At 42.3% G+C, this 24,619-nt stretch overlaps 1 protein-coding gene across 1 annotated transcript in view; it reads left to right on the top strand.

The window, feature by feature from the left end:
• Positions 1-17,890, top strand: part of aspa (aspartoacylase) — a 30,859-nt gene extending 12,969 nt beyond the window's left edge. Inside the window, exons 2-6 of the mRNA XM_041196748.1 lie at positions 1,110-1,305; positions 3,579-3,672; positions 11,798-11,905; positions 14,079-14,188; positions 14,974-17,890. Of these exons, the coding sequence (XP_041052682.1) occupies positions 1,110-1,305; positions 3,579-3,672; positions 11,798-11,905; positions 14,079-14,188; positions 14,974-15,171 (706 nt within the window). The 3' untranslated portion in view covers positions 15,172-17,890. The remainder of the gene's footprint in view (positions 1-1,109; positions 1,306-3,578; positions 3,673-11,797; positions 11,906-14,078; positions 14,189-14,973) is intronic.
• The last annotated feature ends 6,729 nt before the right edge of the window (positions 17,891-24,619 follow it).

The following is a 24,619-nucleotide window of genomic DNA, read 5'->3' as shown; positions in this document are numbered from 1 at the left end:
ATATTTATGCGTGTGTATATTTTACCCTTGGAATGACTGAGTCAACTGAAAACAACCCAGCAGCAAAGCCATTTTTTTACTTAAAAGAGAAAGGTTGGTATATTTTTACGTTCTTGTTCTGGAGGCTACTGAAGCAAAATGATACCACACACACATACACACACACACACACAACAATTAGTTACAGATGAAGATAAAAACAATACTTATAAAAGTTGAATCAAGTTCAGTCTCCATTGCTCAATGAAGGCCTGCTATTTTAAAGTTGAATTGTTAATTTGTCTGAAGTGAAGACTTGGGACTGCAGGATTGTCTCAGCAACTGTGATGGCTACCACTGTTGAATTGCAGGAGGTTGCTTTCACAGGTAGCTTAGGAGATGAAACAGGGTACCGTGAAGTATAAGTTCCTTGTTTCACTTTTACAGTACTGCAGGTTTGGCACTTTCAGCTGCCCAGTTACTGGATGTTTCTCCCTCTCTCCCTGAGCTGAAGCTCTTGTCTGTTTCTCTGAAGATGTTTCAAGATGTCTCTGATTCGAGGCAGCTTGCATTGCCTTTTCTATATTATTAGCAGGCAAGCAAAGATGGCTGCTGTGGTAAAATGCCATATCATGTTCCAAAAGGCAAGTGGTAATCTAAATTACAGTTTAGAATTCCAAATGCATTTCAATTCTGTGTTCATTGTTCTGGTGTTCTTTGAATGGTCCTGGACAAAATGGCAGGTGTGAAATCCCACAGGAGCAACATTTAGGCATGTCCATTTGTAATGCACATGGAGCCTTCTAGAAGCTTGACAAACATTGCGTTGAAAAAAGTCAAGTGACTCCTAGACTCCATTTTAAAAGTCCAACAGTGTCCAATTTAAAAGTGTTTTTAAAAATTTGTAATATCCTCATGTCTGCTTGGGCATGAAAGGCAGAAGAGGCTTGAGGAGCTAAAAGAGGCTTGAGGGGCCTACTCCTATTCCTATGTTCCATTTACTTTGTAGCAGCTGTTTTTGCAACGCAGATTGGGATACAGACCTACTTGCCCAGACCCCAAATGGAACAAGATCTAGATGATTATTATTATTTTACTAATTTTTCTTTAAAAAATGTTACACACAACAGCATGCCACCAAGTGACTCACTACCTTATGAAGTTAAAAGAGCCCAGGAGATAAACCGTTTGTTTGGACCAAAAGACAGCGAGAATGCCTACGACCTTGCTATAGACCTTCACAACACTACCTCCAACATGGGAAACTGTCTGATTATGAAAACGTCCAAGGATGATTTTACCATCCAGATGATTCATTATATTAAGGTAGGTGCTCTCAGTGGGACAACCCCAATTATGCTGTGCATACTTTCTTTTTGTCAATTAGAATTGCTTGCATTTCCACTTTTATTTTCTAACATGAACCATTTGCCTTAAGTCAATTTCCCTTAGCCAATTGGCAAAAATCCGATTTGGCCAATTACCTGTATCTGTATTGTAAATTCTATGTAATTTTATGTATGTAATTTCTATGTAATAATAGCTGTATTGTTAGGGTTGTGGACTTAATGACCGCATTGATATCGGGAATAATAATGACATAGGAAGGGAAGATGGGAGAAAATTTGATAAGAAAGATGGGTTTCCAGAAAGTTTTTAAAAATGGGTAGAAAAGCCAGGGGTAGAATGGTTTAGATTGGGAATTCCAAGGTGCAAGGCCATAGCAGCTAAAAGCTCTTGTCACCACTGGGGCTGAGGCAAAAGGTGAAGGAATGCGCAATAGGTCAGAATTGGAGCACCGGAGCATCCAGGAAGGATTTCAGGGTTGGAGGAGGTTGTGGTGATAGGATATGGGATAAGGATTTTAAATTGAATGCGTTATTGGAAAGGGAGCCAATGGAAGTCAGCAAGGGCAGGGTGATGAGCAGGATAAGATCCTGGCAGCCATGTATTGGACCGGTTAGAATTTGTGAATGGCCAGTTAGAGTAATGTATCCTAGTCCGGAGGTGCTCAGATCTGGAGCTGACAAAGATATGGGGCTGGATTATACTCTGAGGGTGGGCTCCTCACATCCCGGCATAAATTTCCATCTGCTTGGCTGACTCGCCCCACTTTAAGTTTTTGGGTAACAGCCCTTTAATTAGTATGAGGTGGGGATGGGAGGCCTCCAACTGTAATAGGAGGCAATAGAAGGAGGCACCCTCACTCCCCCCAACCCCCAACCCCAATCCCATTTCACTGCCCAGCAGCCTGCAGAATTAAACCTGCCAGGCTATGGATTGGGTGCAAGCCTCTCTTGCTACCTGTTTAAATCAAAGCAGTGGCAGGATGAGGCCCTTGACTGGAGATTAATCACCCACCTAAGGGCCCACCCAATGGCCCCCCCCTGCCCCTCTTAAAATCCTGGTGGGTGTGGGTGGGTCAGCAGCTGGCACACCACTGATGGCAAGGCACCCTCATTTATGGGTCAGTCCACCTGCAGGTGGCTCATAAATATCAGCCGATGCATACGGTTTGAACAACATAGGAGAGGAGAATGGAGATGTGGAAGCAGGTCAGTTCACAAATCAGCATTTTCAATGCCTCTGGGAATGTGTTTGCAAAGCTGTGTTACTTGGGAAGCAAATCATAACTGCGTCAACAGAAACTTGTGAGCATTTCTTTGGGACATTGCAAAATGACAAAACCCTTTACAGAGTTATTACCACTCTGTCCTATGTTTATTAGTTGGGGAAAGAGCTTGAATAAAGAAAGAATGACTTATTAACGCAATATATTTCTAGCATGGGTGTACTTTCAGTTATATATTAGGAAAAAGTGGTCAAGCTCACATCCTCCACCCCCTATAAACTTTAGCTCACCCAAAACTCTGCTGCCTATTTCCTAACTTGCACAAGTCCCACTCTACCATCACCCCTATGCTCACTGACCTCCGTTGGCCCACAACACCCCAAAGCCTCTTATTTAAAATTCTCATTCCTCATGTTCAAATCCCTCACACACCTTCTCCCTCCTAGCTCTGAAATTTCCTCCAACCCTAAAACTAACTGAGAACTCCGCATTTCTAAAACTCTGACCCCTTGTGTACACCCCAATTGCATCACCCCACTATTGGCAGCTTTTTCAACCATCTAGGCCTCAAGCTTTGGAGTATTCTCCCCCTAAATCTTCCACCCTCTCTGCGCCTTGTCCTTTAAGCTGTTCCTTAATACCTATCTCTGAAAAAGCTTTTAGTCACCTGTCCTAATACCTCCTCCTTTGGCTAGGTTTTTTGCCTGATTATACTTCTGTGACACTGCTCAGGGCTTTTTTTATTTTAAATGCACTATAAAATTCAAGTTGCTGTTATTACACAGCTACATTGGCAAAGCCTGGCAATAATTCCTTCACTCCCACTGAGCTGGAGTACAGCACATAACATTAGGAATCTTCACACAGAGAAAAAATACTTCTAAAAAAGGAAAAAAATACTTAATTAAACCAACAAAACTGTTTTACTTCTGTATATTTTATATTTTCTCCATAAAGAACTAGCGTAAATTTAAAATATAAAGTAATTTAGACCATATTGATAACTTCTGTCATCTTTCCTTTCCAGAATACCTTGACACATGATAATTGTCAAGTGCTGCTGCTCGAAAGCCCTGCGGTCCAATATGGTGCAATTCGAACTGTCGCAAAACACTCTGTAGGTAAGCATTAAACTCAGGCAGAATACCTCACTAAGAAAGATAACAATTACAGGTTGGGAAAGCTACGCTTTGCTTAAGAGCAGAAACTCAAACGTTTTATTGGCCATCAGTCAGGCTGTTCACACATCCAGAGAAATCCAAGTATGTTGAAGTCTGCATTATAAGATAAGAGGGATAAATAGCAGGTTAAGTGCTCAGGGCACAGGGCTTCTTGCTCCGAGAGTGCTTATTGGAAATTCAGACATGTGCCCATTTCATGACACCCAAAATGTCCCATCCATTCATTTTAACGGACCTTGTAAAACTGCAAAAATGAACAATAATAAATATATAATTCATATATTTACAAAGAAGTGCATTTATGTAGGTCCTTGTCATATTGTCAGAGTCTCCTCAGTTCATCATGCAATGAATTACTTTTGAAGTCCAGCAACTATCATGTAAAAGGAAAGATAGAATTTGCATGTACATAGTGCCTTTCAAAACCACGCAGGGCAGGATTTTTAGATCAGCGTGTGGGCGTCTGGGGTCGGCTGGGGAACGGACCGCGAGTGGGTCGGGCACACGCCTTCGTGCCAAGCTAAAAATTCTGTCCATGGTGTCCCAAAACATTTCACAGGCAATTAAGTACTTATTTCATTGGATTGTTGTAATGTAGGAAAAGATGGCAGCCAATTAGTGCACAGTAAGATTTTTTTTTAAGTGCTTCATTTCAAGAATAATAAGAGCCTTGCCATTATTCAGTGGCACCTTTATTGGTATAGCATGTTGGACCACTGATTATGTCATGAGTCTATATTCATACTCAGAATTGATGTATTACAATTAGGAATTGCTGAACAGAAGCTGGGCAAATCCCCATGGGAAGAGTAGGGAAAAAATGAAGAGAGCCAACTATGAGGCCACGCTTCCACTCCGTGCTGTTAATTTTTGAGTGATACTTAGAGGTTAGGGAGCATGTTGTTGCACCCCTTAGCTCCTGAGTAGCTCGTGGGGACAGGCTATTATTTGAGGGGAGAAGATATAGAAAGAGAAAACATGTTAATACCCCCATAAACACCCCTAAAAAAGTGCCTTTTCTAGAGTTCCCTGAGCTCACCAATTGGCCTCGTATGACACACAAATTGTAGACAACCACCTATAGTTTCCCAGTATAGATGGTTGCATTTGTTTGGGAGACCAAATATGATGGTATCAATATAATATAGCCACCAATAAATCCAACATAGGTGAGACAAATAGCATAGATGCATTTAAGTTCTAAGCTCTCTAAGTACATTAGAGAGAAAGGAACAGGAGGTTATGCTGATGGTGTGATGAAGTAATAATAGAGGAGCTTCATGTCTCAAAATCCTGGATATCCCTTCCTAACAGCGCTATGGGTGTACCTACACCACGTGGACTGCAGTGGGTCAAGAAGGCAGCTCACCACACCTTCTCAAGGGCAATTAGGGATGGGCAATAAAGCCTGGCTTAGCCAGCAATGTCCACATCCCATATAGAATTAAAATTGGTATGGAACAGTTGGGTCAAATGGCCTGTTTATGCATTGAAAGTACTCTATAACTGATGTAAGATGATTTTCTGGCTGTTGAGGCTACCCACTAACAATATATACTCATAGACTATTGGGCTTCAGAAGCCCTGCTGAGTAGAAAAGTGCTCTTTGCTTACCTTTGTCAAATAGTACATGCAGAGAAAACATAAAAAATCTTACAGGCAGTAATTGTATATCACTGAAAGCTGCCCTGCACTGCTTACCACCGTACACAACATTTTCAGTGTAGCCAATCTCCTGTAAACTGCCTTGATGTTACATATGTTTTTCTCTCTTCCTGGAATCATGCACCAATAACAGATAGTGTGCCCTGCAACTGAACAGTGAGCACACACACAGACTATGATTTATTCTCTATATATTCAAAGGTTCCATTCCAAGCGAAGTGATTGAATCTGTTTTTGAGGTTGGGGGGAAGTCAGGGACCTTGCAGGAAATTTGCTGCCATGTAGCTAGCTGTGGCTGCATCTATTTAAAGTCAAACTGTGATTTCTGACTTCAACCAGTCACCTTACAAGAGCTTAAATATGAAATGAATGGGGCAAGAAATTAGTCAAATACCTACTTCTAGACCTATACCATAATAGGAAGGGTTGGGGAACTGACTTATACCAACTGATTCTAATAGGGCAAGAGATTTATTAGCATGCACATCTGTTCAGAAAGGCAGCGCGTCGCAGACTCCGAGACTTCCCCAACAATTAAAATGGACAGGATTACTCTTTATTGGATGAAAAACATGATATCAGCATTGAGTCAAGTGAGTTAGGCTGCATTGAAAAGATCATGTGTAATAATTGGTGCAGGGCATCTTTCAATAATATACAATTACTGTCAGTTAGCTCATTCGTTCAGGTTTCTCTGCATGCACATGGTAAAAATAACTGAAGCAATTTGTCATGTGGGAGAGTTCCTGTAGACAGTGTGCTTTTTCCCCCCTCCTTTTCCTAATGAAGCCATCAATACTGTACAGCATCCAAAGCCGAGGGGTTGGAAAATTTGTTCTCAGGCCTCTGTGGAAACAGAAGTAGAGGGAATTAAAAAATTTTTTCAGCAAAAATATGCTCAATTGATATCACAATGTAGTTGACTGATTTTTTTTTTAAATTCACTTAGGGGATGTGGGCTTCACTGGCTAGGCCAGCATTTATTGCTCATCCCTAATTGCCCTTGAGAAGGTGGTGGTGAGCTGACTTTTTGAACTGCTGCAGTCCATGTGGTGGAGGTACACTCACAGTGCTGTTAGGGAGGGAATTCCAGGATTTTGACCCAGTGACAGTGAAGGAACAGCAATATATTTCCAAGGTGAGTGGCTTGGGGGGGAACTTCCAGGTGGTGGTGTTCCTATGTACCTGCTGCCCTTGTCCTTCTAGATGGTAGCGGTCATGGGGTTGGAAGGTGCTGCCTAAGGAGCCTTGGTGAGTTTCTGCAGTGGATCTTATAGATGGTACACACTATTGCCACTGTTCGTCGGTGGTGGAGAGAGTGAATATTTGTGGAAGAGTTGCCAATCAAATGGGCTGCTTTATCCTGGATGGTGTCCAGCTTCTTCAGTGTTGTTGGGGCTGCACTCATCCAGGCAAGTGGAGAGTATTCCATCATGCTCCTGACGTGCCTTGTAGATGGTGGACAGGTTTTGGGGAGTCAGGAGGTGAGTTACTCACTGCAGGATTCCTAGCCTCTGATCTGTTCTTGTAGCCATAGTATTTATATGGCTAGTGCAGTTCAGTTTCTGGTCAATGGTAATCCCCAGGGTGTTATTAGTGGGGGATTCCGTGATGGTAATGTCATTGAATGTCAAGGAGTGATGGTTAGATTATCTCTTGTTGGAGATGGTCAATGCTTGGAACTTGTGTGACACGAATGTTACTTGCCACTTGTCAGCCCAAACCTGGATATTGTCCAGATCTTGTTGTATTTGGACATGGACTGCTTCAGTATCTTGAGGAGTCACAAATGGTGCTGAACATTGTGCAATCATCAGCAATTATCCCCACTTCTGACCTTATGATGGAAGAAATGATTTTGATGAAGAGGCTGAAGATACTTGGGCCTAGGACACTACCCTGTGGAACTCCTGCAGTGACGTCCTGGAACTGAGATGACTGACCTCCAACAACCACAACCATCTTCCTTTGTGCTAGGTATGACTCCAACCAGTGGAGAGTTTTCCCCCTGATTCCCATTGACTCCAGTTTTGCTAGCACTCCTTGCTGCCACATTCAGTCAAATGCTGCCTTGATGTCAAGGGCAGTCACTCTCACCTCAGGGAGTTCAGCTCTTTTGCCCATGTTTGAACCATGTGGTCAGAAGCTGAATGATGCTGGTGGAACCCAAATTGAGCGTCAATGAGCAAGTTATCGCTAAGGAAGTGCCACTTGATAGCACCGTTGATGATCTCTTCTGTCGCTTTACTGATGATCGAGAGGAGACTGATGAGGCAGTAGTTGGCCGGTTTTTCCTGCTTTTTCTGTGCAGGACATACCTAGGCAATGTTCCACATTGCCAGGTGGATGCCAGTGTTGTAGCTGCATTGGAACAGCTTGGCTAGGGGCGTAGCAAGTTCTGGAGCACAAGTCTTCAGTACTATTGGCAGAATATTGTCAGGGCCCATACTTGGCAGCCTTCAGCTTTTTCTTGCTATCACGTGGAGTGAATCAAATTGGCTGAAGACTGGCATCTGTGATGCTGGGAACCTCTGGATGGACCATTCACTCGGCACTTTTGGTTGAAGATTGTTGCGATAAGGCTTCAGCCTTATCTTTTGCACTAATGTGCTGGGCTCCTCCATCATGGAGAATGGGGATATTTGTGAAGCCTCCTCCTCCAGTGAGTTGTTTAATTGTCCTCCACCATTCACAGCTGGATGTGGCAGGACTGCAGAGCTTAGATCTGATCTGTTGGTTTTGGAATCCCTTAGCTCTGTCTATCACTTGCTGCTTATGCTGTTTGGCATGCAAGTGGTCCTGTGTTGTAGCTTCACCAGGTTTCATACCTCATTTTTAGGTATGCCTGGTGCTTCTCCTGGCATACCCTCCTAAACTCTTTGTTGAACCAGGGTTGATCCCCTGGCTTGATGGTAATGGTAGAGCGGGGGATATGCCGGGCCCTGACGTTACAGATTGTGGCTGAGTACAATTCTGCTGCTGCTGATGTCCCACAGCACCTCATGGATGCCCAGCCTTGAGTTGTTAGATCTGTTCGAAATCTGTCCCATTTAGCACAGCAGTAGTGCCACACAACACGATGGAGGTATCCTCAATGTGGAGATGGGACTTCATCTCTACAAGGACTCTGTGCTGGCCACTCCTACAGATACTGTCATGGACAGATGCATCTGCAGCAGGCAGGTTGGTGAGGATGAGGTCAAGCATGTTTTTCCCTCTGGTTGATTCACTCACCACCTGCCGCAGACCCAGTCTAGCAGCTATATCCTTTAGGACTCAGCCAGCTCAAACTGTGATGGTGCTACCAAGCCACCCTTGGTGATGGACATTGAAGACCCCACTCAGAGTACATTCTGTGCCCTTGCTACCCTCAGTGTTTCATCCAAATGGTGTTCAACATGGAGGGGTACTAATTCATCAGCTGAGGGGGAGCAGGATGTGGTAATCAGCAGTAAGTTTCCTTGTCCACGTTTGACCTGATGCCATGAGACTTCGTGGGGATCGCAGTCAATGTTGAGGACTGCCAGGGCAACTCCCACCCAACTGTATACCACTGTGCTGCCACCTCTGCTGGGTATGTCCTGCTGGTGGGACAGGACATACCCAGGGATGGTGATGGGACAGGACCTGTAAGGTATAATACCATGAGTATTACTATGTCAGGCTGTTGTTTGACTAGACTGTGAGATAGCTCTTCCAATTTTGGCACTAGCTCCCAGATGTTATTACGGAGTACTTTCCAGGGGTAGGTTTGCTGTTGTCATTTCCAACTTTGCACTGACAAATGAACTATTGGACTTGGAAACTGATTATTCAATCCATTTATGCATTTTGTACAAATGTACGCAACTCCTTATGTTGACTTTGATTAAAACTCCTAATTATTAGATTTTTAGATGGAAATTATGGCTCCATTTTGAAGGCTTTTAACATTTTTTAACCCTTTATCAGGAACAATTACAATCCCAAATGAATTATCATCTTTTTTGGCAACAATTTCACAGTTTGTCAAGTTTAATAATGAGTTGAAAGTTCCTTTCAATTCATCATTGCACCTTCATTGCAAATGCAAGGTGTGTTCTGTGTAATTCACCATTTTTCATAATATTTCAGGTGCTAAAAAGGCAGCACAATATAAAATAGCAGAAACAATCTAAAAGAAAAATGGAAAGCTTGCATTTATATAGCACCTTTCACAACCTCAGGTTGTCCCAAAACATTTACAGCCATTTGAGTGCTTTTAAAGCGTAGTCACTGTTGTAAGAAAACAATTTTGCGCACAGCAAGATCTCAAAAACAGCATGTAATAATGAACAGATGATTTGTTTTAGTAATGGTGCCTGAGAATTAAGTATTGCACAGAACTCCAGGGAGAAATCCCCTATTATTAAATAGTGCCACTGAGATTTCTCATGCTCATCTAAGAGGGCAGATGTAGCATCAGCTTAATGTCTGATCAGAAAGATGACACCTCCAACTGTGTCCCTGTTGTTTGCAACTCCTCAATAGCTCCACACCTCCAATTAGCTCACCAGTCAAATTCTGCCAAAGAAGTCACATCAATGAATATTGTTGCTTCCACTGCAGGGATTCTAAGAAAATACTTGAAGGAGCTGTCAACTGAAACAAGTGCTGAGGGCACTTGAACCCAGTTGGGGTTGCCTTCAAAAGGTGGTTGAGGAGGTGCCACATCAAAGTTTACTACAAGATATGAGCACATGGTGAGGGGTTAACATATTTGCATGACAAATGATTGATTGACTAACAGAATGCAGAGAGTAGGGTAAAATGGGTCTTTTTTTGGTTGGCAAGCTGTAACTAGTGGTGTGCCGTAGGGATCTGTGCTGGGGCCTCAGCTATTTACAATCTATATCAATAACTTTGAAGGATTTGAATATATGGTAGCTAAATTTGCCAATGACACCAAGATAGTTAGGAAAGTAAGTTGGAAAGAAGAGGTAAAGAGTCTGCAAAGGAACATAGATAGCACAGATAGTGGGCAAAAATTTGGCACTTGGAGTATAATGTGGGAAAATGTGAATTTGCCCACTTTGGCAGGAAGAATTGAAAAGTAGTACATTGTTTAAATGGAGGGAAACTGCGGAATGCTGCAGTGGAGAGGAATCTGGGTGTTCTTATACATGAACACAAGAAGTTAGTATGCAGGTGCAGCAAGTGATTAGGAAGGCAATGGAATATTGGCATTTAGTGCAAGGGGAATGGAGTTTAAAAGTAGGGAAGGTTTACTGCAGCTCTACAGGGCCTTAGTGAGACTACATTTGGAGTACTGTGTGCAGTTTTGATCATATTTGAAAGGATAAAATTGCATTAGAAGAAGTTCAGAAAAGGTTCGCTCCACTCATTCCTGGTATGAAGGTTTTATCATATGAAGAAAAGTTGAACAGGTTGGGTCTATAACCATTGGAGTTTAGAAGAATGAAAGGTGATCTTATTGAAACATATAAGATCCTGAGGGGATTTGATACCAGGAGGATGTTTCCACTTGTGGTAGGGACTAGAATTAGGAGACACATATTAAGAATAAGAGGTCTCCCTTTTAAGATGGAGATGAGGAGAATTTTTTTCTCTCAGAGGGTCGTTAGTCAGTGGCATTCTCTTCCCCAGAAAGCAGTGGAGGCTGGGTCATTGAATTTACTCAAGGCAGAGTTAGATAGATTTTTGATAGACAAGGGAGTTGAGGGTTATGGGGAGCAAACAGGAAAATGGAGATCAAAACCAGATCAGCCATCGAATGTCAGAGCAGGCTCAAAGGGCCAAAGGGCCTACTCCTGCTTTGTTCCTATGTTTCTTTGTCCTATGTTCCAGGATTGTCCTGAAGACTCAAAAATTAAAGATGCAGACATACCTGTGAGCCACCCAAGAAAAAAGTTATTGGGGCATTTTTAAAAAAGGCTTTGCACACTCCTGTTCTCCTGCGCTCTGGTCTCAGTTAATCTTCTGGAATTAGGATCATTTAGATTTTGCAGCAAGCTCCAGGTAGTTTTGCACTATTGCCAGGTCTCCCATGGGGTGGAGTGTAACATTGGCCGGTGGTGCTGATTGATGTGGGACTAGACAATATGGTCTAATGCCAGCATTACTAATGCATTAATGATGGGAGGCAACATTTTTCCATCATTAACCTACCATTTGCTTTTGCCCACCAAATATGGGTGGAAATATTTAATGTCCGCTGTCACTTCAGCAGAAGACCCTGGAAGTACCAGCAGGGGTTGGGCTGCAGGCTATGTTTCCCACCTCCACTTTCCCAGAAGCAGCCTGAAAGCCATCAGAACACCCAGCCTCCAATCTCTGGAAATGTTACAGATCTCAAAATTTCAAAATGTGTCTGGTGTCTAATTACCATCACTGAATCTATTTTGTTATATCCCTTCCACAGGTCTTGAAATAGGCCCTCAACCTCAAGGGGTGGCCAGGGCAAATATTTTAGAAAACATGCGGAAGCTCGTTAACAGTGCCCTGGATTTTGCACATTTCTACAACGAAGGTGGGACTTGCTGAGCATGTGCGTGTAACTCAAGCAGAATGACATTTTTATTGTTCATCAGAATAATGACCTCTTTTAAAATGTCAATTACTCACAGTGTACAAATCTTTCACTCTTTGCTCCAGTGATCATAGATTTTCATAGTTACTTAATTCTGGGACTGCATGCTCACTTTGACAAAACTTGGCACTTTGCCCTCTCCAGTACCAGCAATGTCTTTGTCCTTCAAAAGATGAGCAGACTGATCATTATTGTGCTGCAAATATTTGTTTGAAAAGAACACAAGGTTACCAAGGTTCATGGGATTGGGAATAATATATTTGTATGGCTGGAGGATTGGTTAAAGGACATTAAAGAGAGAGTAAGAAGAAACAGGTCATTTTCAGGTTGGCAGGCTGTTAATAGTGCAGTGCCCCAAAGATCAGTGCTTGGGCCTCAGCTATTTACAATCTAGATCAATGGCTTAGGTGAAGGGACTGGGGGCACTATATCCAAGTTTGCTGTTGATACAAAGCTAGATGGAAAAATAAGAGCGGAATTTTAATGCCTGCGGGATTTTATGATCCCGCTGAAATTAATGGATTTTTAAACAGCTCGCCACGTTTTATGGTCCCTCCCCTGCTGCAATGGGGCCATAAAATTCCGCCCTAAATAGTGAGGGGGACACAAAGTGCCTGCAAAGGAGTTATAGATAGCCTAAATGAAGGTAGCAGATGGAGTATAATGTGGGAAATGTGACATTAAATACTTTCATAGAAAGCATTGAAAAACAGAATATTTTTAAACAGTGAGAAACTGTTAAATGTTGGTTATCAGGGGGATCTGGGTGTCCTTGTACACAGAAAGTTAACATGCAGGTACAGCAAGCAGTTAGTAAAGCAAATGTACATTAGCCTTGATCGCAAGAGGGTAGAAGTACAAGCGTAAGGAAGTCTTGCTGTAACTATGCAGGGCTTTGGTGAGACCAAATCTGGAGTAGTGTGTACAGTTTTGGCCTCCATCTCTAAGGAAGGATAAACTTTAGAGGGTCTGCAATGAAGATTCACTTGATTGATTCCTGGGGTGAGGGAGTTGTTCTATGAAGGGAGATTGATTAGAATGGGCCTATACTCTTTGGTGTAGAAGAATGAGAGGTGCTATCATTGAAACATAAAAAATTTTGAGGGGGCTTCACAGTGTGGGGACTGAGAGACCTTTTCCCCCTGGCTAGAGAGTATAGAACTACTCTCAGGGTAGGGGGTCAGCCATTTAGTACTGAGGTGAGGAGAAATGTGTTCACTTGAGGTTATGAAGTGCTTTGGGATGTCCTGAAGATATAAAAGGCACAATATAAATACTTCTTTATTTAAGCAGCCAATTTAAATATGACGTTGGCCCAGGGTGCAGATTGTGTCTCTGCACTCTCACTGGGAAGTAAAGTAGGATACCTACAACAAAGGAGAGGAAAGGTAAATTACAGGAAAAATACATGATAAAAGACTATATGCCGTTATCTGAAAAATGCAGCCCTTTAAACTTCCTGGAAAATAAAACATTTCGATTAAAGCGACTCAGGGTATTAGTTTAACAATAATGTATATATTATTAAACTCATCTAACATTTGCCTGGAACAACAAGGACTGAATCTGTGTTTAGTGGTGGCACAAAATGGGTGATCGCGAACCTGAACCTGTTGTTGCACCCTGCCCTGCACTACGTTCTTTCCCTTTGTCCAATTTGCAAAGTGTAAAGTGCTATCATTGGAACATAAAGAATTTTGAGGGGGCTTGACAGTGTAGACACTGAGAGGCTTTTTGCCCTGGCTAGAGAGTATAGAACTACTCTCAGGGTAGGGGGTCCACCATTTAGGACTGAGGTGAGGAGAAATGTCTTCAGTTGAGGTTATAAGGTGCTTCGGGATGTCACTTTCACCCATTTTGCATAACCTCTAGAGGAAGTTGACCTCACAGTATCCCATAGAAAATTTGACTGCCCATGTCTCTATTTGTTGTTTCATTCTATTTTTAACCAGACATTTGTCCAGTTCCATTTTAATGAAGTTCATTGGTGAATGATGGTGAGATCACTGACTGACCTTGGTCAACCTGACAAAAACCACAGACATTGTCATTATAGCTTTTATTGGCTTGGGAGATTTGAGAGTTCACTCACATAATATTTACTTACATCTAGGCAAGGAATTCCCTCCATGTACCCTTGACGTTTACAGAGCTTTTGAGAAAGTCAATTTCCCCAGAGATTCAGAAGGACAGATTATTGCTGTCATTCACCCTCAGCTTCAGGTAAGTATTGTCTTTTTGGACACGCCAGGTACTGTTTCTTCTTCATAAATTTTCACCCTGCTTCTTGCCTTCCTCACCTGAAGGCTGGTGTTTGGTTCTATGGGTTCCAATTACCCACTGATGCTTTGCTTAAATGGCCATTGTTTATTTGTGGGGCTCAGAGTTGATGTCAACAAGCTATTTTATTCTTGGGGGGCATCACAGTAGCCTGAAATCCTGTCCTTACCTAACATTGCACACAACACACGTATCCAGTGGAAGTTGCCCATAAAGTAAGAAGGAGCAGGAACCCTGGTCAATATTTCTTCTTCCTAAAACAGTAGTAAGCCCCGTTGACATTCTGGCTGAGATTAACTAAATCATTACAGCCCGGAGATTGTAAAAAGGTGCTTCCTAATCTTTGCAATTCAACTATTCACTGCATTAATGCTCTCTCAGCTACAAGAGAAGCTTTTGTGGGATGGGGGTGCCTGGTGGGATGGGTCTAAAACAGAAAAACTGCCATTCGTTTCGCAATAGTTTGAGAAATGCAAAAATGTCATTCTGGTGATGTCATTAGGATCGCTGTTCTGTAATTGAGACTGAAGGACATTGCTGGGAAGAGCAAAAGGACCTTAACTCTGCATCTAATTTGCTATGCCTGATTTGGGACTGCATGCTGCTGACTTGAAGTATACAAAATTCACAAATAAAATTGTCAGGCATGATGTAATCAAGAGTCTCCCTGTACCACAAATCTCTTGGAAGTTACTCTTGAAGGATTCCATTGCCCTTTTGTCTTACAGGACAACGACTGGAAACAACTGAAGCCAGGTGACCCCTCGTTCCTAACCTTGGATGGAAAGACCATCCCTTATGATGGAAGCAGTGCTGTGTATCCGGTGTTTGTGAATGAAGCCGCTTATTATGAAAAAGAGCTGGCCTTTCTGTTAACTCAGAAAGTAACTCTGAAGGCAAGCAGTATGAAGGTTTCCAAAACTTAGTGTAAAGGATTCTCCAGGATATCTTAACTGCTGTTCATCAGACCAAAGACTAATTCCACCAACACTATGCATTACAAGAGAATAAGTGTTGCTGCTTTTAATTAATCTTTTTTTTAAAAAAAGGGTAAATGTTTACTAGTGAAACCAGCCTATTTTGAACAGGCAGTATCTCATTCAAATTGATGTTAGCTGTTGGGAGGCAGAGGATGTAGGGTGAGATAAGTCTTTCTTTCCCCAAATCCTGTGAAAAATGAGCACTTAGCTGCAGCAAGATGTTCTATCTATCCACTCGGCTGAGAATATGAAAAAAGATGCCCTTTGAGCAGTTACTCCTGCCAGTCCTGGGTGCAGACAAAACCAAGATAATCAACATGAGAATGTGGTGCTGACTAAAATGATGGATTGGAATTCATTTTTCCTTTATTCACCGAGTACTATGAAAATGTGAAGTGCAGATTAATTTGCAATTAATACCATAGTGTCACTTTAAACTTAATCTTACAACAGCACAGCGTTCATTTTGTTCTGGTTTCCAATGCAGCAGTATGATGAGATAAGCAGTTACATATATGCAAGATACTTTTTAAAACATAACACCACTTAATTAATGGTTAGAAATCTTTTGATATCACAAAAAACTCAGTCATTTTGCTGGGATCCATCATGAAGTGATACTTTCAAAATCTAAAACATGCACAATGGCATACTAAAGAATGCACAATTTTATAATGCTATTCGGATAGCGCCCAGTATAATATTAAGTGGTAAAACTAATGGTAAGCCTCAGGGATATGTTCTGGTTCCATTCCTTTTCATTTGGTGTGCACACCAGAGCTGAAAGCAAACCACCACATGAAATGGTAGCATGTTTAATTCTTAGACAAGTAACTTAGAAACAAAAGGATAAGTTTTTTTTATCACCTAGCCTTCCAAAATAAAAAGTGGAAATGAATATCAATGTTTCACTACCCTACAGACATCTCAGGTAAATCAACAGGACAAGTAAGGAGCTCTTTATTGACACTCATAATGCAGAGCAGGGCCTTTGTCACCATATCCAGATGATAATCGCATGCGGGAATTTTCTGTGCAGTATAACTCAATTTAGGTCAGCAGCAGATCATTGAACGCACAAAAATATTGAGGTGGGGTGGGGGGGATGTTCAAGACCAAGGTGGAAATGGAAATGCTTTTTCTGGTTCTTTTAGAGACCTGGAGGTGGGGACAGAATCTAGTAACCTGAAAACAAATGGATAAATACTTTCAAACATCTGTGATAGTGCAAAAGGCCAAAAATCATTCTGTGAAACATAAAAGGCTTACTTGCCCTAAAGAAGGAAATTGATGGCACATGCTTTTGACCTTTGGCAGGGTTCGGCTATAACTCACACATGCCATATTATATTTTGTGTATCCACAAGAAATCCTCTGGAGATTGTTTTACAAGGTGCACTTGAATTCACTGCTGTGAATCCTTGTAAGATCTTCCCCTTGAAGAAGCATGAATTGGTGCAACTATACTGCCCTATAATGTTTTGAGGTGAGAATTGTATTTGAAATCTGATGAATCTCTTTAAACTTCATTTGAGGAATTGCAGATAAATGCGCAATAATCAACAAACAACAAGTGGATTACCTGCATTCCACCCACTGAGTGTAGTGATATCAATGGTTTAATAATATTTGCAAAACAATTCTTTACTCTTATTAGATTCGCACTGCTAAATGTCCTAGTTTCATTAGGAGGCAGAAATAGGCTGTCCTGAAGCAGGGGACTTGTGCAAGGCCTGGTGTCAATGCTAAGTCTTATTTAAAAGTTGGTCAGGCTTTTCATCCTTTGGGATAGCAGGCTGTGTTACTGTAATGAGCTGCACTCAGCTGAGCTAAAAGCTATCAGTTCCTGGGCACTGAGTTGGAAGATCAAACAATACTCAAGTTCAAGTTTGCTGTCTGACTAGGGAAGGGATTCTCAAATACTGTGGCCATTTTGCAATTTAATTTTGAATTCATAAATTCAAATTGCAATGGTGAACTTTATGCCACTGAACTGAATGGAGATTTAAATGGCTCACCACATCGGCTGGCAGGGGGAGACACGCCATGGCAGGGCTGTAAAATCCTGGCCCAGGTATTTTCTTCACTTTATATCCAACTCGTGGGCAAATTCTTCAAAAGTAATAATGTCAGAAAATCCCAGACTAAATGGATATTTCGTTATGAATAACTGAAGTTTTTGTTTCAACTAATCTCACACCAAAGGTTAACATTACACACTTTATTAATTGAGAGGACTCAAATTACTTTAGATAGTATCTTTTAAAGGACACATAATCCCAGATAGAACGTTTTTCTAAATATTGCGCTAATTTTACTCTTTTTCAGGCTCATTGTGACTACCACAAATGTCTGTAAGTTTAATATATTTAAGTTTTGAGTGTATCCTTTAATATGAGTTTTCCGAAGATCAGCAGTTGTTATTGGAGCACCATGACTATGCAAATCCTAGCCATTCAGGGAACCTTCCTAGGTAAAAATAGCAGCCGTTTTTTAAAACAGTATGCCAATCTCACAGGACACCTACTAGCTACTCTCGGATTCTGTAGGCAGGAACTTTGTCTCTTATTTAATAGTTTCATCATTAAAGATAGATTTTTTGAACCATCATCACATTTTGGAGTTAATTTGAATGATATTGAAATATATTTAGATCAAACTTTCAGAAATGAAGTGTGAATAAAAAGTTCATTAATAATGTTCTTTATCTTGCTTTGCTTTCTGTTTTATTTCAACCTGTGAAATCTTTTAGTTTAAATTTATTGCATGCCAATGAAATTATCAGAACTGGTCAAAGCATCTACTGAGCCTAGCATCGCAAAATAATTGATTTAACACCCATCATTAAATTAGGGTTCATCAGAAATTCCAATATCAGACCCAGTGTGAACTCAACTGTTCAATTTTTTTTATTATTATTTGTTCATGGGATGTGGCTAGGTCAGCACTTACTGCCCATCCCTAAATGCCCTTGTTCGGAGAGGATTTAAGAATCAACACATTGCTGTGGGCCTGGAGTCACATGTAGGCCAGACCAGGTAAGGACAGCAGATTTACTTTCCTAAAGGACATTAGTGAACCAGATGGGTTTTTCTGAAAATCGGCAATGGATTTGTGATCATTATCAGACTTTTAATTCCAGATTTTTATTTAAGTCAAATTTCACAATTTGCTGTGGTGGGATTCGAAACCAGGTCCCCAGACCATTACCCTAGGTCTCTGAAATACTAGGTCACTGTGCCACCACTTTCCCGATGAATAAAGTCCTTTGGCCGAATTAATTTCATTCAGGATATCTGATCGACTGTTTTCCTACTGTAACATCCTTGTGGTATCGACACACTTACAGTACTGTGAGGGAGGGAGTTCCATTATTTTGACCCAGCAACAGTGAAGGAACAGCAATGTATTTCCAAGTCAGAATGGTGAGTGGCTTGGAGGGGAACATCCAGATGGTGGTGTTCCCATGTGTCGGCTACTATTGTCTTCTAGATGGTAGTGGTCGTGGGTGTGTAAGGTACTATCTTAGGAGGCTTGGTGAGTTCCTGTGGTGCATCTTGTAGATGGTACACACTGCCGCTACTATGCTTCGGTGATTAGGGGAGTGAATGATTGTAGATGAGGCACCAATCATCAGGTTCCTTTGTCCTGGATAGTGTCAAGCTTCTTGAGTGTTATTGGAGTTGCACTCATCCAGGCAAGTGGGGAGCATTCCATCACACTCCTGACTTGTGCCTTGTAGATGATGGAGAGGCTTTGGGGAGTCAGGAGGTGAGTTACTCGCCGCAGGATTCCTAGCCTCTGATCTGCTTTTGTAACCACAGTATCTGTATGGCTAGTCCAGTTCAGTTTCTGGTCAGTGGTAAGCCCCCAGGATGTTGATAGTGGAGGATTCAGCAATGGTAAAGCCATTGAATGTCTAGGGGCAATGGTTAGATTCTCTCCAGTTAGAGATGTTCATTGCATGGCACTTGTTTGGCATGAATATTACTTGCCACTTCTCAGCCCAAACCTGGATATTATGCAGGTCTTGTTGCATTTGGACATGACTGTTTCAGTACCTGAGGAGTCTCAAATGGTGCTGAACATTGTGCAATCATCAGCGAACATCCCCACTTCTGACCTTATGATGGAAGAAAAATCATTGATGAAGCAGCTGAAGATGGTTGGGCCGAGGACATTACCCTGAGGAACTCCTGCAGTGAGGTCCTGGAACTGAGATGATTGACCTCCAACAATCACAACTATCTTCCTTTTTGCTAGGTATGACTCCAACCAGCCGAGAGTTTTCCTGGTGATTTCCATTGACTCCAGTTTTGCTAGGGCTCTTTGATGCTGCACTCAGTCAAATGCTGCCTTAATGTCAAGGGAAGTCACTCTCATCTCACCTCGGAAGTTCAGCTCTTTTGTCTATGTTTGAACAAAGGCTGTAGTTAGGTCAGGAGCTGAGTGGTCGTGGCGGAACCCAAGCTGAGCGTCAGTAAGCAGGTTATTACTAAGCAAGTGCCGCTTGATAGCACTATTGACCCCTTCCATCACTTTATTGATGATCAAGAGTAGGCCAGTGAGGTGGTAATTGGCTGGGTTGGATTTGTCCTGCTTTTTGTGTACAGGACATCATTGGGCAATTTTCCACATTGCCAGGTAGATGCCAGTGTTGTAGCTGTACTGGAACAGCTTGGCTAGGGTTGCAGCCCTGGTTTTGTGGTTGAGGGAACAATGCACAAAGATTTTCCTGCTCTTCTTCACACTGTCCCAAGGGATCTTTCGTTTCCATTAAACATCTTATCTGAAAGACAGCACCTCTGATAATACAGCACTCCACCAGTATGACACTTAAGTGCCAGCCTAGATTATGTGCTCAAGTCCTGGAGCACAGTTTGAACCAAGAACTTGAATCAAGACTCAGTGATGAACGTGCTACTATGTGAGTTAAACAGACATTTGAATCCAATCCAACCATCCTGCCATTGCAGTCTTAACATCCCAAAGATAAGGGATAGTAAATCACTTTCCTTGTGGTGGCACATGAGGAATTTTCTTAAACTTTATATATTTGTCCCTTCCACTTCCCCCTTTATACACACTGAATACTGACTCTCTTATGTTTTTTTCTCTTTCTCTACCAGAATGGTTGAATATCAGACAGCACCTCCTCATTTGCTTTCCCATAGGATTTTTTTCCCATGGACTCTACAGATTGCAGGGAAGAGATGCATGAGTTCATTCTCCAGAGAAGTTTGAACATAAATGTCAATCAGAACTGTGGTATAAATGCAAAATCTCCATTAGAGATTTGTTTTTAAGTGCAAAGCTGTAGCTTTGAAATTTTAGCAAAAAACTTGGCAATGGATGCTAACTTAAATGAGAAATATAAAAACAATTAGGGTTGTAGGGAGGTATGGTGATAATTTTTATTGAGTGTCAGTTATGTTCATCTATGTTTACAGCTTTCTACTATTACTAATATATCATAAATTATCATATACGCAGATGTAGAAACAAGTGTGCAGTACCATCTTCTGACCTAGAGAGGGTGGTCCCTCCACTACCTTCTTTTGGGTTACATTACTTGCACGCAAATCAAAATGTAGATCTCTCACTGGGAGCTTTAATCAAACTCTTCACATAATTCACAGTTACTTAACTGAGAGGTTGTGCGCAAAGTGGAATTAAATCAACTTTCGTAACTCAAAAGGCTTCTGACCATACAGATATTCAGACCCTCCTCAGATTTTGCACTCTGCATAAAGCCAGAATGGATCTCACATTTCACTAATGCTTGAACTGCAATAGATTTCTCTCTTAAGCAAACCATGTGATCGAGATTGAAATGTGTCACTGGAAGCTCATGGATATGCACCCACATACTAGCATTCCATGGCAGTGGCTATTGCTTCTTGGATTAAGTACAGCAACAGCTCACTTCTATCAAGTTTCTCACCAGAAGTGGTCTTGACCATTCGATTGCAAAAGACTTAAGTATTGGAGCATTTTGTTTATTATTCGTTCATGGGGATGAGGGAGTCACTGGCTAGGCCAGCATTTATTGCCCATCCCTAATTACCCATGTTCAGAGGACATTTAAGAGTCAATCACATTGCTCTGGGCCTAGAGACACATGTAGGCCAGACCAGGTAAGGACAGCAGATTTCCTTCCCTAAAAGACATTGAACCAGATGGGTTTTCACAACAATCAGCAATGGTTTTATGGTCATCATCAGACTTTTAATTCTAGATCTTTATTGAATTCAATTTTCACCATTTGCTGTGGCAGGATTCAAATCCGGGTTCCGCAGAGCATTACCCTGGGTCTCTGAACTACTAGGCCAGTGACAATACCACTATGCTACTGCCTCCCCATTGATTATAATATATTGATTATATTATCAATAATCCTGCGATGTACCAACAGGAAAGAACATACTGGGGCTCTCTAGAAAACAGAAGACTGAAGGGTGTTCTGATAGAGGTCTTTATGATTATGAAAAGGTTTGATGGGCTAGATGTGGAGAAGATGTTTCCACTTGCAGGAGGAGACCAGAACTAGGGGTCATAAATAAGCCTAATAAATCCAGTAGGGAATTCAAGTGAAACTTCTTTACCCAACATGCGGTTAGAATGTGGAACTCACTACCACATAGAGTAGTTGAGGCAACTAGCGTGGATGCATTTAAAGGCAAGCTAGATAAACCCATGAAGGAGAAAGGAATAGGAGGATATGTTGATGGAGTTAGGTGAAGTAGGGTTGGAGAAGGTTTGTGTGCAGCATAAATCCTGCATGGACCTGTTGGGCTGAATAGTCTGCTTCCATGCTGTAAATGCTACATAATGCTGTGACTGGAATTTTACGCCAACCCTTCACCCTCCCCGCCTACTGCAGAAAATAAAAGCTCATGGTGTAGGGTGTTAAATATTAGCATGGATAGAAGATTGGCTGGCTGGCAGAAAACATAGAGTATGCATAAATAGGTCATTTTCTGATTGGCTGGATGTAACAAGTAGAGTCCCACACAGGTCTGTGCTGGGGCCTCAACTTTTTACAATTTATAGCAATGACTTAGATGAGATGAGCAAAGGCATGGTCATTAAATTTGCAGAAGACACAAAGGTAGATAGGAAAGTATGTTGTGAAGAGGACATAAGGAGGTTGCAGACAAATACAGATAGGTTGAGCGAGTAGGCACAAATCTGGCAGATGGAGTATAATGTGGGAAAATGTAAAGTTGTTTACTTTGACAGGAAGAATAAAAAGCAGAGTATTACTTAAATGGAGAATAACTGCAGAATTCCAAGTGTAGCGGGGTCTAGGTGTTCTTGCGCATGAGTCACAAAAAGTTAGTATGCAGGTACTAGTAATTAAGAAGGCTATTACATAAAAGCAAGGATGTTATGCTTCAGTTATACAGGGCTTTGGTGAGACCACATCTCGAATATTCTGCAGTTTTGGTCTCCTTATTTAAGGAAGGATGTAAAAGCGTTGGAGGCAGTTCAGAGGAGGTTTACTTGATTGAGACCTGGAATGAGTGGCTTGTCATATGAGGATAGGTCGAACATGCTGGGCTTGTTTCTACTAGCGTCTAGAAAAGTGAGGGGTGACTTGATTGAAGTACATAAGATCCTGAATGGTCTTGACAAGGTGGACACAGAAATGATGTTTCCTCTCGTGGGTGAGTCCAGAACTAGGGGGTTCTGTTTTAAAATTAGGGGGTGCCCTTTTAGGACAGAGGTGAGGAGAAATTTTTTCTCTAAGAGGATTGTACGACTTTGGAACTCTCTGCCCCAGAAGGCAGTGGAGCTGGGGATCATTGAGAATATCTTTAAGGCGGAGGTAGATAGATTCCTGTTAGGCAAGGGAATCAAAGATTATCAGGGGTAGATAGGAATGTGGAATTAGAAATACAAAAAGATCAGCCAAGCCACGATCTTATTGAAAGGCGGAGCAGGCTTAGGGGGCCGAATGGCCCACTCTGCTCCTATTTCATATGTTCACATGTATCGGCAGCAGGGAGATGCCTACTGCATGTGGCAATGTCACTGGTAAAACCTGACAACCTGGTACAGGTTTGGAGGGGGCCCTTGTGTTAAGACACCCAGTGCCTAATGAAGAGCCCTCCTCCAGCAGTCGGGACTCTGCTTTTCCCCTAACCTGGCCTCCCGATCATTGCCCCCACCCTACCCCTCTGCCCCCTTCCAGGGCCTGTCTGACTCACACTGGTGAAGCTGCCTCACTTATACGGTTATATGGCTGCCATCGCTATTTCTCATCAGAGACTGGCTGCAATCCCAGCAGTGGCCACTCTTCCCGGTTGCGCTGCTAGGACTGGCCCTCTGATTGGTCAGCAGTTCTTGGAGGTGGAACATCCTCCCGCTAGGGGGCAGAAGTAGTGGTAAAACCCAATCGTGGCTTCTTTAGCCAGCGGGAAGACAGGCTGACCCCTGACTTTTCATCTGATTTGTGGAGGCACCACCTCAGCGAAAGATTCCAGCCTATGTTTTGTTTCCAACAGTGCTTCCAACCACATGTGTCAAGTTTATTAATGCAATTGCTCTTCCATGTAGAATATCCTGTCTTCTTCTGGGAACAATTCTTCAACAGTTGGGAAATAATGGTAATAACAAAGGTCTGGCCTGGAGTCATTAAGTCATAGAGGACTGTCCCAACTTACCCACGATGATGCTGGTTCCCCACTTCAAATATACAAACTCATAAAATCGTCAAGCAAGAAAAGACCAGCTGGTCCATCAAACCTGCCGCACGTGCACGATAGCTGGAGCATTGTGAACAGGTGCCCACCCCATAACCTCCCTTCCCCCGGGAGAGACAAATAATCATAGGGCTGAATTTTTACCTTGGCGTGTGGGTGGGCACGCGCCCAGCACGCACAAGCATGAAATAGCACACGATAACGTCGGGCGAGCATCCCAACGTCATCGCACACTCGCACGATATTTCGGCCAAAGGGCACACGCAAGCGGCCTTTGGATTTTTGAGCAAACCTCATCTACTGGTAGGATGAGGTTTCCAATGTTAATTAAAGATAAAATAAAAATGTTTAAATCTCGGTGCGCATGCACTGACGTCAGCGTCCGCCCTCCTCCCCTCCCCCCATCCAGGCAGCGCTCAGCGTCATAGCGTGTGATTCACGCTGGCTCGTCGCTAATTGGCCAGACATCATGAAATCGCGGTCGGCGTCCAATCACGGGTGGCAGATTGTTGCGCGGCCGCTCCTGGGCCCACGTACTGCACCCGCCTGACGAGGGGAAAATCCTCCCCATAGAGAATTCCAGCACCAATAGGGGAAAAAATACACTGGAAAATTTCTTTCAGGCAGTTGAAATCAGTCCAGGAGATCACATGGCCTAAGCATTGTCTGTCAAGCCACTTAACTAC

Source organism: Carcharodon carcharias, chromosome 10 (assembly GCF_017639515.1).
Source record: "Carcharodon carcharias isolate sCarCar2 chromosome 10, sCarCar2.pri, whole genome shotgun sequence".
NCBI classification, from domain to species: Eukaryota; Metazoa; Chordata; class Chondrichthyes; order Lamniformes; family Lamnidae; genus Carcharodon; species Carcharodon carcharias.
This window is presented reverse-complemented; position numbering and strand designations above follow the sequence as displayed.